The following is a 15630-nucleotide window of genomic DNA, read 5'->3' as shown; positions in this document are numbered from 1 at the left end:
TTTTACATTATCTATGTTAAAGTGGCCATACACTTCTAGATTTGCAGCAGATTCGACAATCTGGCAGATTAGATTTCTGGCAGATGCCTGTCAAGTCCAATCTGACAGGAATCTGATTTGTGCTACACACTAGGAACAGATTTCCAATAGATTTCAGAATGAAATCTATTGGAAATCGATCTAAATGCATTATTGGACCATTTGATCCAATGCAACTCTATGGGCCATCGATCTGCTGCCAGCAGATCGACCTACAGTACAGACCAAGAATTTGGACACCTCATTCAAAGAGTTTTCTTTATTTTCATGACTGACATGACATTGTAGATTCACACTGAAGGCCTCCAAACTATGAATTAACATGTGGAAGTATAGTACATAACCAAAAAGTGTGAAACAACTGAAAATATGTCATATTCTAGGTTCTTCAAAGTAGCCACCTTTTGCTTTGATTACTGCTTTGCATACTCTTGATGAGCTTCAAGAGGTAGTCACCTGGAATGGACTTCCACAGTGTAAATGGCCACAGCTTTGCTCTGCTCACTGAGTTTAGTTCTATAACAGTGTGGGTGTGTGCAGCCCAACCCCCTTTCAGAGAACTGCAATCTGGGACACAGGAAGTTCCTCCCAGCTCAGTGTGTGTATGTGTTCCAGGACATTCTGACCAAGCAGCAGTGCCTTCATGAAGAAACAGACATAATACCCCTTAACCTTTTCGGGACCGGCCACCTACCCCCCCTTAAGGACCAGGCATTTTGCGCGGGAAGGGGGTGCGCGCGTTTGGGGGGGTCAGGCGGCCGGATCCCGTGTGTGGCTGGCTAGAGTGGTGTCCCCCATGGTGGCCTGTGCCTCCCCCTTCTGCCCGCAGCCTTCACTTACCTTCCAGGCTCCAGCGATGAGCCGCACGGGACCCTCTTCTCCGGCCGGCATCTCCGTTCTGTCTGACGAGCAGTTCCGGGTCGCGGCTTGATGACGTCATCAAGCCGGGACCCGGCGCTGACGTCCGATGAAGCGGAGATGCCGGCCAGAGCGGAGGGGGGCGCCGATCGTCGCTGGAACGGCAGGGAGTTGAGTGGATACTCTTCTTTCCCCCCCTGCCGCCGCAGCTGTCAAACAGATCACTACGATCCGACGGCGATCGTAGTGATCGTGTGATCAGCAGCCATACGCGATGGCTGCTGATCACTCGGGGGAGATGTCGGCTGTCATATGACAGCTTAATCTCCCCCTCCGGGTGCGCACGATCGCGTCGGGAGCGGAAATTGCGGGCCGGCGTAGATCCTACGCCGCATCAGGCTAGAACAGCCACAAGTGCGGCGTAGGATCTCATTCACATGGTCCCGAAAAGGTTAAAGTTTGACATCCCTTGGTTAAGCGGAGCAAGGTACATTGCAGTTAATACCTGTTCACATGCTTATTGCATCTTGTTTGATTGTTATCTCTATATTGATAACTGTTCCATGTATGTTTTGTTTGCAGTTTTCACGGTGCTCAACTACTGTATGGAAATGATTGAAAATTAAACAAAAAGCACCAGTCTAGAGACTCTCTGCATAATTACTGAAGCCAAGGGCTGTTACACACAGTTTTGAAGGAGTTCCCAGAGATGCTTAGCACTTGTTGGCCCTTTTGCCTTCACTCTGCGGTCCAGCTCATCCTAAACCATCTCGATTGGGTTCAGGTCTGGTGACTGTGGAGCCAGGTCATCTGGCGCAGCACCCCATCACTCTCCTTCCTGGTCAAATAGCCGTTACACAGCCTGGAGCTGTGTTTGGGGTCATTGTCCTGTTGAAAAATAAATGACGGTCCAACTAAACGCAAACCGGATGGAATAGCATGCCGCTGCAAGAGGCTGTGGTAGCCATGCTGGTTCAGTATGCCTTCAATTTTCAATAAATCCCCAACAGTGTCACCAGCAAAGCACCCCACACCACCTCCTCCATGCTTCACAGTAGGAACCAGGCATGTAGAGACCATCTGTTCACCTTTTCTACGTCACACAAAGACACGGTGGTTGGAACCAAAAATCTCAAATTTGTACTCAGAGCAAAGCAGATTTCCACTGGTCTAATGTCCATTCCTTGTGTTCTTTCGTCCAAACAAGTCTCTTCTGCTTGTTGCCTGTCCTTAGCAGTGGTTTCCTAGCAGATATTCTACTATGAAGGCCTGATTCACACAGTCTCCTCTTAACCTTCCTGGCGGTAAGCCCGAGCTGAGCTCGGGGTAAGCCGCCGGAAGGCACCGCTCAGGCCCCGCTGGGCCGATTTGCATAATTTTTTTTTGCTGCACGCAGCTAGCACTTTGCTAGCTGCGTGCAGTGCCCGATCGCCGCCGCTACCCGCCGATCCGCCGCTATCCGTCGCGCCGCAGCCCCCCCCCCCCCCCACACACCCCGTGCGCTGCCTGGCCAATCAGTGCCAGGCAGCTCTATGGGGTGGATCGGAATCCCCTTTGACGTCACGACGTCGACCCGCCCCGTCGCCATGGCGACGGGGGAAGCCCTCCGGGAGATCCCGTTCTTTGAACGGGATCTCCGGATCTCCGATCGCCACCGGCGATCGGAGGGGCTGGGGGGATGCCGCTGAGCAGCGGCTATCATGTAGCGAGACTTTGTCTCGCTACATGAAAAAAAAAAAAAAAAAAAAAAAAAAAAAAAAAAAAAAAATTTAAAAAAAAAAGATTTGCTGCCCCCTGGCGATTTTTTTGCAAACCGCCAGGAGGGTTAACAGTTGTTCTAGAGATGTGTCTGCTGCTATAACTGTGTGGCATTTACCTGGTCTCTAATCTGAGCTGATGTCAACCTGTGATTTCTGAGGCTGGTGACTCGGATGAACTTATCCTCCACAGCAGAGTGACTCTTGGTCTTCCTTTACTGGGGCGGTCCGGACGTGAGCCACTTTGTAGCGGTTGATGGTTTTTGAGACTGCACTTGGGGAAACTTTCAAAGTTTTCCCAATTTTTCGGACTGACTGACCTTCATTTCTTAAAGTAATGACGGCCACTCGTTTTTCTTTACTTAGCTGCTTTTTTCTTGCCATAATACAAACTCTAACAGTTTATTCAGTAGGACTATCAGCTGTGTATCCACTTGACTTCTCCACAACGCAACTGATGGTCCCAACCCCATTTATAAGGCAAGAAATCCCACTTATTAAACCTGACAGGGCACACCTGTGAAGTGAAAACCATTTCAGGTGACTGCCTCTTGAAGTTCATCAAGAGAATGCCAAGATTGTGCAAAGCAGTAATCAAAGCAAAAGGTGGCTACTTTGAAGAACCTAGAATATGACATATTTTCAGTTGTTTTACACTATTTGGTTATGTACTATACAGTGGTGTGAAAAACTATTTGCCCCCTTCCTGATTTCTTATTCTTTTGCATGTTTGTCACACTTAAATGTTTCTGCTCATAAAAAACCGTTAACCATTAGTTAAAGATAACATAATTGAACACAAAATGCAGTTTTAAATGATGGTTTTTATTATTTAGTGAGAAAAAAAAAACTCAAAACCTACATAGCCCTGTGTGAAAAAGAAATTGCCCCCTGAACCTAATAATTGGTTGGGCCACCCTTAGCAGCAATAACTGCAATCAAGCGTTTGCGATAACTTGCAACAAGTCTTTTACAGTGCTCTGGAGGAATTTTGGCCCACTCATCTTTGCAGAATTGTTGTAATTCAGCTTTATTTGAGGGTTTTCTAGCATGAACTGCCTTTTTAAGGTCATGCGACAACATCTCAATAGGATTCAGGTCAGGGCTTTGACTAGGCCACTCCAAAGTCTTCATTTTGTTTTTCTTCAGCCATTCAGAGGTGGATTTGCTGGTGTCTTTTGGGTCATTGTCCTGCTGCAGCACCCAAGATCGCTTCAGCTTGAGTTAAACAGATGGCCGGACATTTTCCTTCTCTATTTTTTGGTAGACAGTAGAATTCATGGTTCCATCTATCACAGCATGCCTTCCAGGTCCTGAAGCAGCAAAACAACCCCAGACCATCACACTACCACCACCATATTTTACTGTTGGTATGATGTTCTTTTGCTGAAATGCTGTGTTACTTCTACGACAGATTTAACAGGACACGCACCTTCCAAAAAGTTCAACTTTTGTCTCGGCGGTCCACAAGGTATTTTCCCACAAGTCTTGGCAATCATTGAGATTTTTTTTTTTTTTTTTTTAGCAAAATTAGACGAGCCTTAATGTTCTTTTTGCTTAAAAGTGGTTTGCGCCTTGGATATCTGCCATGCAGGCCGTTTTTGCTCAGTCTCTTTCTTATGGTGGAGTTGTGAACACTGACCTTAATTGAGGCAAGTGAGGCCTGCAGTTCTTTAGATGTTGTCCTGGGGTCTTTTGTGGCCTCTCGGATGAGTTTTCTCTGCGCTCTTGGGGTAATTTTGGTTGGCCAGCCACTCCTTTTGTGGATAATGGCTCTCACTGTGGTTTGCTGGAGTCCCAAAGCTTTAGAAATGGCTTTATAACCTTTACCAGACTGATAGATCTCAATTACAGTACTTTTGTTCTCATTTGTTCCTGAATTTCTTTGGATCTTGGCATGATGTCTAGCTTTTGAGGTGCTTTTGGTCTACTTCTCTGTGTCAGATAGCTCCTATTTAAGTGATTTCTTGATTGAAACAGGTGTGGCAGTAATCAGGCCTGGGGGTGACTAAAGAAATTGAAATCAGGTGTGATAAACCACAGTTCAGTTATTTTTTAACAAGGGGGGGGGCAATCACTTTTTCACACAGGACCATGTAGGTTTTGAGTTTTTTTTCCTTCCTTCAGGGCAAGGTGAGACGTCGCCCCTCCCAGACGCAGGAACAGACAGCACTTCCCCTATAAAAGAATCAAATGGTTAGTCCACCCTCAGTGCTGTTTGTTCCTGCGTCCAGGCAGGTCGGCATCTCCCCTTGGGATTGAGCCTGTGTGCTGGGCTGCAGGTGTCATTTCCTAGGGTGGCGGAGACGATGGTACTGAGGTCGTCTCGCCTTCACCTCACACTGGGCTGTGTCTGTGAGGTTGCCTACCTTTCTCAGCCGAATGTGGTGGAGCAACAGTGGAAGGCACGGCTTTCCTTTCCACCTACGGAGGAGTCGGAGCGGGAGAGGACCGGACGCTGGTGAGTCACGCGTGTGTTGGATGCGGAGGTAGATTCGCATGAGGCTGGTGGATGCGTAGTTTCCGGCGGGTATGCCGGAGACTGCCTCTTGAGTCTGTTGGTCCGGGTATCTGTCACTTCCGGTTCCGGCTCCAGTTCCGCCTTGCGTGACGTCCGTGGGCGGAAGTGTTTAAAGGAAAGAGCGCGTGCAGGCTGGTGGCGGCGTTTTTTTGTTACTCTGCAGTGGACAGACTGCAGTCCTTGGGCAGGATATCGTGGCATGATGTCTGCCTCAGATAAGACTGAGAGTAATCCAGCCGCCCAGAAGGTGAGGCAGAGGGTCTCTTTCTGGGGATTGCATGCATATTCATTGGGCTATCTGTATCTTATACTGCTTTGTATGTTATTGCAGGCCAAAACAACTGAAGCAGTGAGGCCTCCTCCTACTTATAAGAGATGCCCTGTATGTAATGTGAAATTGCCATTGCCCTATGCCAAAACTTTATGTCAGCAATGCACTGATAAGATTTTGGGGGAACAAGGTGGGCCTTCGGTCCAAGAGACCTTGCAAGCTTTTAGAGAAGAGATAAATTCCTCATTAGCTTCATTTAAATCCTCTTTGTCTGTAGCTGCAGCTTCTACATCTCAGAGTACTGTATCTGTGACTCCAGCGATTGAGGGGGAAGGTCAGGAGCAGTTGGATGTGAATGAAAGTTCAGCTGATTCAGATTCAAAAGAGGTAGAAATTGATACGCCTTCCCGGTTCAGGTTTCGGGTAGAAGATACCGAAGCTCTGATCGCGGCGATTAATGAAACACTGGAATTAAACAATGAGGCAGCGGTTTCTTTATCCCTTCATGACCAATTATATAAAGGTATGGAGGAAAAGAAAGGTCTCACGTTTCCGGTGCATAATGCTATCAAACAGACAATTCTGAAAGAGTGGAAGGATCCAGAAAAGAGGCTGTTTATTTCCAAAGCATTGAAACGCAGATTTCCTTTTACGGGTGAGGATTCGGCGTTATGGGACAAATGTCCAAAATTGGACTCTCCTTTTTCGCAGGTGTCGAAACAGGGGGATTTGGCATTTGAGGATCTAGGGGATCTTAAAGATCCTGCAGACAAAAAGATTGATGCCTACCTTAAAAGAACATGGGAAGCGAATGCGGCTACCTTTAGACCAGCTATAGCTTCAACATGTGTGGCTAGAACATTGGAGCTGTGAATTAACCAGCTCAAGGCAAATATTTTAGCAGGGGCTTCAGTAGAGCAGCTGATGGAATCAATTACGATTCTGAATAAGGCGGCAAATTATCTGGCGGATGCTTCCGCAGAGACTATTAGATTTACAGCCAGGTCTACTGCCCTGGTAAATGTTTCTCGGAGAGCTTTGTGGCTCAAGACTTGGGATGGTAATTTAGCATCCAAAAATAGATTATGTGGAGTCCCCTTTTCAGGAGATCTGTTATTTGGGCCAGATTTAGATCTAGCGTTGGAAAGAACTTCTAATAAGAAGAAGACATTTCCAAAGAAACAAAAAGTGTCTAATAAAAAATATTTTCGCAAGCCAGCGGCAAACCAAAAAGAGTCATACAAAGATCAAAAAGGGAATAAAAGGTGGTTTGGTGATAAATCCAGAAGAGGAGGATTCAGATCGAAGCCATCAGAGGGGCAGTCAAAACCACAATGACTTGTGTCAGGCGGTCGGGGGAAGACTAAAATATTTTTGCCACACTTGGTCAAAGTGGGTGAAAAGTCCATTTATTCGGCAAACAATCAGATTTGGTTACCAAATCGAGTTTGCCTCACCCCCTCCCTCAAGGTTTGTGATCTCAAGACCGCCAAAAGACTTAAGTTTAGTTCCAGAAATGTTGAACATTATAGAGAACATGTTAAAGCAAAATGTAATTGGCAGGGTTCCAAAGAAGGAACAAAGAGAAGGGTTTTATTCAACGATTTTTCTGGTGAAAAAGCAATCAGGGAAATATCGTTTGATTCTAAATTTAAAGAAACTGAACCCGTTTATCAGGAAGAAGAAGTTCCGGATGGAATCAATATTCACCATAAGGGAACTATTTCCGGAGGCATTCATGGTCTCATTAGACCTCAGGGATGCTTATTGGCATGTGCCAATTCACAAACGATCCCAAAAATTCTTAAGGTTTGCCCTTCAGGTAAATGGAATACTGATGCAGTTTCAATTCCTATGCCTCCCGTTTGGGATCACTTCCGCACCAAGAATGTTCACAAAAATTCTGGGGGAAGCTTTGATTCCTTTAAGAGAAAGGTCGATCATGGTAATTCCTTATCTAGACGACCTTTTGATAATGGGCAATTCAGTGGCAGAATTAAAGAATCACCTGCAGGCGGTTTCAGATCATCTGCAGTCATTAGGTTGGATAATAAATCAAGAAAAGTCATGCCTACTACCAAACCAAAGAATGTTGTTCTTGGGCATTTCAATAGATGCGCTGGATCAAAAGTTCTATCTTCCAAAGGAAAAAGGGGAAAAATTAAAAAATGCAATTCTGACCCTTCAAAAAGAATGGCAACCTTCATTAAGAATGATTTCACAGGTGTTGGGAATAATGTCATCAACAATGGTAGCTGTACCGTGGGCATTGTCGCATCTCAGGAAGCTTCAAAATTTCCTGTTGGAAAATTGGGATGGACAACCTCGAAGTCTGGACTTCAGGGTGTCCATTCCAACACTAGTGAAGTCATCACTGCAGTGGTGGTTGGAGGACTCCAATCTACTGAAAGGCAATCTGTGGAAATATCCAACAGAGAAGATTCTAACCACGGACGCAAGTTCGTGGGGATGGGGTGCTCATGTGGACCATGCAGCATTTCAGGGCAGATGGTCAAGACAGGAGTCCCAGAGCTCTTCGAATTTGAGAGAATTGAAAGCTGTGGGTTTGGCACTGACTCAGGCAAAAGAGATAATATTCAAGACACATGTATTAGTACAGTCAGACAATGTTACGACAGTAGCATTCATAAACAAACAGGGAGGCACGAGGTCCCGGTTATTACAGGAAGCTGCGGCAGAGATTTTATTCTGGGCAGAAGAGAATGTGTTGTCCTTGAGAGCGGTTCATCTCAGGGGCACTTTGAATTTAGATGCGGACAAGTTGAGCAGAAACAAAATTCTAGCCTCAGAATGGTCACTGAACAAACAAGTATTTCTGCTGATCACGGAAAGATGGGGTGTTCCGTCAGTAGACCTGCTAGCATCTCAAGAGAATGCGCAGACACAAAGCTATTTCTCGTTGAATCCAATGGACAATGCATTAGGGATAAATGCGTTCGATTACCAGTGGGACTTTCCGTTGATTTATGTTTTTCCTCCCCTGAACATGATCCCGGCAGTGCTGGAGAAATGGAGGAAGGACCGAAGGAAAATGATTCTGATAGCTCCTGTGTGGCCAAGAAGATCTTGGTTTGCGGTAATGAAAAGGTTCACGGTGGGACAACCGTGGTTACTGCCCCTCAGACCAGATTTATTGGTCCAAGGAGATCTTTGGCATCCACATCCAGATCGACTGAATCTGGCGGTATGGATCCTGAACTGACTTGGTTAAAGAGCATGGGGGTGTCAGATAAAGCAGCCTCAACGTTGATTGGAAGTCGCAAGGAGGTAACAAGGAAAATTTATTTAAAGTATTGGAAAGTTTTCCATCTCTGGCTGAAAAAGTCTAAGTTTGATAGCATGTCTATCCCAGCAATTCTGGATTTTCTCCAGGAAGGTTGGGAAAAGAACGTGTCGGTCAGTACTCTGAGAGTACAAATGGCAGCGCTTACCGCGTTCTCTGGTGTGCCCATTTCTACCTCTCCTTTAATTGTAAGATTTATGAAAGCAGTTTCAAGAAAACTTCCCGTTTTCAAACCATACGTGTCTCCTTGGGATCTGTCTGTGGTTCTGCAGGGTCTAGTCAAGGCTCCTTTTGAACCACTAAGAGATTGTACGCTTAAAGTTCTTACTTATAAGGTAGTTTTCTTAATAGCAATTACTACGGCGAGGCGAGTTAGTGAGATTCAGTCCCTGTCAATTAAAAGTCCTTACTTTCAAGATTTTCAGGACAGGTTGGTACTTCAGACAGATCCAAAATTTTGTCCTAAGGTGATGTCAAAATTTCACAGGTCCCAGGATATTGTGTTACCAACCTTTTGTGTGAATCCGAGGAATGAAAAAGAACAGAGTTTCCATTACTTAGATGTTAGAAGATGTGTATTAGAATATCTGGCCAGAACGGCGGATATCAGAAAGTCAGATGCATTATTCATTTTACATACAGGTAAAAATTCAGGCCAGGCAGCTTCTAAATCGACTATAGCTAATTGGATTAAATTAGCAATTATTGAGGCTTATAAGGTTATGAATGTTGATCCGCCAGCTTCCTTTAAGGCACATTCGACTAGGGCCATGGCGGCTTCATGGGCAAATAGAGCAGGGGCATCTCCTGAACAGATTTGCAAGGCGGCAACATGGTCAACGTTCTCTACGTTCATTCGCCACTACCGGATTGACGCATTATCTGCTCATGACCAAGCGTTTGGGAGAAAAATTCTTCAAGCGGTGGTCCCACCCTAAGGTTATATTACTTGTTTATCGTCTCACCTTGCCCTGAAGGATTGTGGGGAAAAAGCAGAGTTAGTACCTGCTAACGATGTTTTCAACAATCCTTCAGGGCAACGATCCCACCCGGGTGTTGTTGTCTTGTCAGATAGTAGCACTGATTGTGGGTTAGTGGATTGTTCACCTGTCGGGTACTTGTCTAAACGCACTGAGGGTGGACTAACCATTTGATTCTTTTATAGGGGAAGTGCTGTCTGTTCCTGCGTCTGGGAGGGGCGACGTCTCACCTTGCCCTGAAGGATTGTTGAAAACATCGTTAGCAGGTACTAACTCTGCTTATTTTCCCACAAGTCTTGGCAATCATTGAGATTTTTTTTTTTTTTTAGCAAAATTAGACGAGCCTTAATGTTCTTTTTGCTTAAAAGTGGTTTGCGCCTTGGATATCTGCCATGCAGGCCGTTTTTGCTCAGTCTCTTTCTTATGGTGGAGTTGTGAACACTGACCTTAATTGAGGCAAGTGAGGCCTGCAGTTCTTTAGATGTTGTCCTGGGGTCTTTTGTGGCCTCTCGGATGAGTTTTCTCTGCGCTCTTGGGGTAATTTTGGTTGGCCAGCCACTCCTTTTGTGGATAATGGCTCTCACTGTGGTTTGCTGGAGTCCCAAAGCTTTAGAAATGGCTTTATAACCTTTACCAGACTGATAGATCTCAATTACAGTACTTTTGTTCTCATTTGTTCCTGAATTTCTTTGGATCTTGGCATGATGTCTAGCTTTTGAGGTGCTTTTGGTCTACTTCTCTGTGTCAGATAGCTCCTATTTAAGTGATTTCTTGATTGAAACAGGTGTGGCAGTAATCAGGCCTGGGGGTGACTAAAGAAATTGAAATCAGGTGTGATAAACCACAGTTCAGTTATTTTTTAACAAGGGGGGGGGGCAATCACTTTTTCACACAGGGCCATGTAGGTTTTGAGTTTTTTTTCCTCACTAAATAATAAAAACCATCATTTAAAACTACATTTTGTGTTCAATTATGTTATCTTTGACTAATAGTTAGCGGTTTTTGATGAGCAGAAACATTTAAGTGTGACAAACATGCAAAAGAATAAGAAATCAGGAAGGGAGCAAATAGTTTTTCACACCACTGTACTTCCACGTGTTAATTTATAGTTTGGATGCCTTCAGTGTGAATCTACAATGTTCATAGTCATGAATATAAAGAAAACGCTTTAGAGGAGCTGTTAGGTATAAGGTCTCAGAGGAAAAAAAAACATATATCAGTAGCTAAAGATTGGCTGTACTTACATTACATATGCATTTCACTGTCCACGTTTGGATTTCACAGAATTTGTATATAGTATTTGCAGAGAATGATGCTCCTGACAGCTCATGGCAGGTTCCATGTTTGTCTGTCTCCTATGAAGCCAATTGTGTCGTCATGTCCTCCCTGCTTTCTGATGAATCGACTCAGAAAAAAGACAAAACTACTGTGCAGTGAATATTAATTAGCCATGTGGCTAGGAACAATAGCGGACTCATGCAGTATACTCTGCCCTGTGATTTTTCAGTGCTGTAAGCTGGACTGTGTTACACACTGTTGTAACATGAGCCTGTAACTTCTCACTAGCAGTAGAGGGGAGGACCCAAGGTGGGAAAAAGCAGCCCCAGAATGCTTTGCAGTATGGTATGCGGCCTCTCTACCTCTTAAGAGCTTGGGTCTAACAGCCTTGCTGTTCAGCACACATCAAAAGTAAGAGAGATTTTTAACTTCAGTATTGCCTTTTTGGCTTCCTTCTAAACTGTTTAACACAGGAGAATAGAGGTTTAAATTAGCTTTTGCAGCCTGACAGTTACTCTTTTGAATGAGATGGTGTGTCCAAACGTTTGGTCTGTACTATAGATCTTCCATCCTGTCAAATAGATCAAATCAATCGAAATCTATCAAAATCGGCAAAAAAATAAATAAAAAAAAATCGATCGAATGGGGAATTTAAAAGAATACATTTCTGATCGATCGATTCTATAGAAATCGACCGATGGCTGAAATCGAACAGTGTTTGGGCCCCTTTACTTTTTTAAGCTTCCAAAGAGCAAAAATATAATATAATTAACTACTCGCCGACCGCACACTCATACCGTGCGGCAGCAAAGTGGTAGCTGGAGGACCAGCGATGCAGTTCTGCATCGCCAGGTGCCTCCCTAATTAATCAGGAAAGGCCGCTCGCGCGAGCGGCCGTTTCCTGTCAGATCACGGAGCGGGTCTCCGTAAATAGCCTGCGAGTCGCTGATTGCGGCTCGCAGACTAAATGTAAACGTAGGAGACACATGTCTCCTTTGTTTACATTGTACGGCGCTGCTGCGCCGTAAGGCAGATCGGCGATCCCCGGCCAATCAGCGGCCGGGGATCGCCGCCATGTGACAGCCTGTCACTGGCTGCACAGGACGGATAGCGTCCTGTGCAGCCCCGATCACCGGGGGGGAGCAGGTAGGAGAGGGAGAGGGGAATTTCGCCGCGGAGGGGGGCTTTGAGGTTCCCCCCCCCCGCAACACCCAGGCAGGCAGAAGAGATCAGACCCCCCCCTTGCACATCATCCCCATAGGGGGGAAAAAGGGGGGCAATCTGATCTCTCTGCCTGCTACCTGATCTGTGCTGGGGGCAGCAGAGCCCACCCAGCACAGATCACTAAAAACAGCGCTGGTCCTTAAGGGGGGGGTAAAGGGTGGGTCATCAAGTGGTTAAGGTGAAAAAAGTAATATTAAAATTATGTTAATCACGAACAACTTACTTTGAGTCATTTTGCTTGTAAATGTGCTGAAAGGTTATATTTATCAAACAGGTGATAAGTCATGTTTGGGAAGTTTTGTGAATAGAGCCCATTGTGTGTAGCTCCACACTGCAATGTGACACCCATAATTTACGGTGTATCATTGAAGTATCTTTTGCTCAGAAAGTTTTCATGGTATGCATGTTTTAGGGTGTATTGGAGGCATGCAGGGGCCTGTCTTAAAGTGGAACAAAATTGACCAATTCCCCCCTCCCCCCATAAAAAGTGTTTTACTTACCTGGGGCTTCTACTAGCCCCCTGCAGCCACCCTGTGCCCACGCTGGGACAAACAGATCCTCCAGTCCCCCGCAGCAAGTCAGTTTCGTTTTTGGCAATTGGCCAGTCAATGGTTATTGCGAGATTCTCTTGTACTGCTCATGCGCAGGACACTCCTGGCAATGGGGGCATGATCAAGGACACACAAGGCCAAGCAAGCACAGTTTCCATCAATTAGCCAGTCGACAAAAATTAAAGGAGTCATCAGGGTAAATAGAGTAAAATGAGTGGTACTTAGCGGGGGCTTTCTCCAGCCCCAATCTCCCAGGACCTCCCTCACCGCAGCTCTGCCCGCAGCCGTTCGCCGGAGCTCCGACCCGGTCCCCGGCGATGACGTCAGAGCGACCTGGAGGTCGCTCTGTACTGCGATTGGCGCTGTCAATCACCGCCATGTGGGCCGGAGCAGACTGCGCAGGCGCAGAACTACTGCACAGTTTGTTCCGGCCCATGTGGCGGTGATTGACAGCGCCGATCGCACAGGCGCAGTACAGAGCGACCTCCAGGTGCGATCGGCGCTGTCAATCACCGCCACATGGGCCGGAACAAACTGTGCAGTAGTTCTGCGCCTGCGCAGTCTGCTCCGGCCCACATGGCGGTGATTGACAGCGCCAATCGCAGTACAGAGCGACCTCCAGGTCGCTCTGACGTCATCGCCGGGGACCGGGTCGGAGCTCCGGCGAACGGCTGCGGGCAGAGCTGCTGCGAGGAAGGTCCTGGGAGCTTGGGGCTGGAGGAAGCCCCCGGTAAGTACCACTCATTTCACTCTATTTGCCCTGATGACTCCTTTAAACTGACTCGCTTCGGGGGACCGGAGGATCGGTTCGTCCCAGCACAGGCACAGGGCGGCTGCAGGGGGGCTAGCAGAAGCCATAACTAACTTTCATTGCCGCCAACTTTTAAGTCGATGTCCACCGCGCCTGCATGGCCCCTCATTCACACTCCCGTCACCTGGAAAGTCCTGCGCAGTACAAGATTCTCTCGTACTGCGCAGGATGCTCCCAGTAACGGGAGCGTGAACGTGTGCAGCTATCAACCTGCCAGCAGGCAGTAACGATACTTAGCCGCAGCAGGGGACCAGAGGATCGTTCCAGGACGGCGTGGGCACAGGGTGGCTGGCAGAAGCCCAGGGCAAGTGAAACTTATTTTCAAAATCATTTAAAGTTTCCTATAAAAATGTCCCTCTTACCTATCTCAAAATGTTAATAGGTATGTGAGCACACTTTTAAGTGACAATTAACATCCTTAGCTCCCCATGTTTGAGTACTAGATGAGGAAAATGCCTCACAGGCATTAAAACATTTCATTTTACAACTCTGTATAAATAAGTGCTGTATATTTAAAAGATATACTTACAATGATGCACCCTTCTATGCGCATGTTTACTTGCTCATAGAGCCACACTTGGATTCGAGATCTCTGTAACAAAATTAAATTAAATCAGCACTGACATCACATGAGACATAAATACAGTATTGCAAATTAAACGCACAAAATATACTTACATTCTGAAGATACCTGAAGATGAGGTTCTTAAAATGATGTTAAAGAAAACAAAAATTGATTGGGAACTTGCATATGGTATACATTCCTAATTCTGAGCACACACACAAACTTTAATGTAATTGATTTAATCACAAATAATAATTAAAAACACCTTTCTGGCTCACTCATTTGATTAAATGGCCTTTACTGAAAACATTCAAATTACTTTAACCGATCAGTTTTCATATCAGAATAACCATTATTCCCTCTTAAATACAGTCAGCAATTGCACGTGCAAGTCAGTAAATATATCGCCCAATTCACAGCTAAATATATAGCCCTCTACAGCCTTGGATTTCCACGCAGAAGCGAAGAAATCTAATACTACGCTAATACGTTTATAAACTTACACAACAAAGCAAATAAACCGCCCATACAAACCAACACGTGTTACGTCTATCCATAACCGTTTCACGGTATATGCAAGCATGTACTGAAAACCACCTGATACACTCATTGACGCAACGAAAAGGATACAATGGGCTGGACCATCACTTTCTGCACTTTTTGACCCTGTCCGCGGTAAGCCATTTTTCACCTTTCGAGAAGCTCAAACGCGCTAAAGCGACCGGAACCGGAAATGTCGTAAATAAAGCTAGACGGAAAAATTTGGCGCACATTTGCACTCCGTCATAAGTCAGCCATGTTAAGTAGTGGCGGTGTAGTGTCAGAATGGGCAGCTCCGCAGATTGGGCAGCTCTGTTGGGTCTGCGCATGCGGATGTAGTATGTGCGTGCTGCGTCATCCTCCTCGCTGAAGCGTGAAGGAACTAGAAATGGGAAGTCCGGTGTAATGTCTAATTGAGCTGCCCGGAAGCTCCCTTCCACACTGAGTAGCACGCATGCTCAGTGTGAAGTGAATTATGCTGCTGATGGTAAAATAATAAATATCTCCGCTCCCACACCTCTTACACTCCCCAAATTTTTAGGGTAGGGAGAGGATCCCCCGAACGACCTCTATGCCAAATTGCAGCCCCCAAGCCCCGCTGGTTCAGGAGATAGATTAGAGAAACCTCTCTCTGGGAACCAGTGGGTCTGGGGGACTGCAATTTGGCATAGAGGTGGTTCGGGGGGTCCCCTCCCTACCCTGAAAATTTGGGGAGTGTAGGATGTGAAGAAAAAGAGATATTTAGTATTTTACCATCAGCAGCATAATTAAATAGCAAGAAGTTTTAAATCAGGATGATACCATTTATTGGCTAACTACAAATGAATAAGAATAAACAAGCTTTCGGCCTTGCAGCCTTCCTCAGGTTTACATCCTGTTAGTTTGCAAGCTGGTGGTACAGACAGCTTATATACCATAGCTCCCAACTGTC

General features: G+C 45.8%; 1 protein-coding gene across 1 annotated transcript in view; it reads right to left on the bottom strand.

Annotated features, from left to right (window-relative positions):
* The window catches only part of SNRPE (small nuclear ribonucleoprotein polypeptide E), a 42735-nt gene extending 27714 nt beyond the window's left edge, over positions 1–15021 (bottom strand). Inside the window, 3 exon segments of the mRNA XM_068269788.1 lie at positions 14124–14186; positions 14273–14299; positions 14790–15021. Of these exon segments, the coding sequence (XP_068125889.1) occupies positions 14124–14186; positions 14273–14299; positions 14790–14843 (144 nt within the window). The 5' untranslated portion in view covers positions 14844–15021.
* Between the last annotated feature and the right edge of the window lie 609 nt (positions 15022–15630).

The sequence above is a fragment of the Hyperolius riggenbachi genome, chromosome 2 (genome assembly GCF_040937935.1).
Source record: "Hyperolius riggenbachi isolate aHypRig1 chromosome 2, aHypRig1.pri, whole genome shotgun sequence".
Classification (NCBI taxonomy): Eukaryota; Metazoa; Chordata; class Amphibia; order Anura; family Hyperoliidae; genus Hyperolius; species Hyperolius riggenbachi.
The sequence above is the reverse complement of the archived record's forward strand: the minus strand, read 5'-3'. Positions and strand labels throughout refer to the sequence as shown.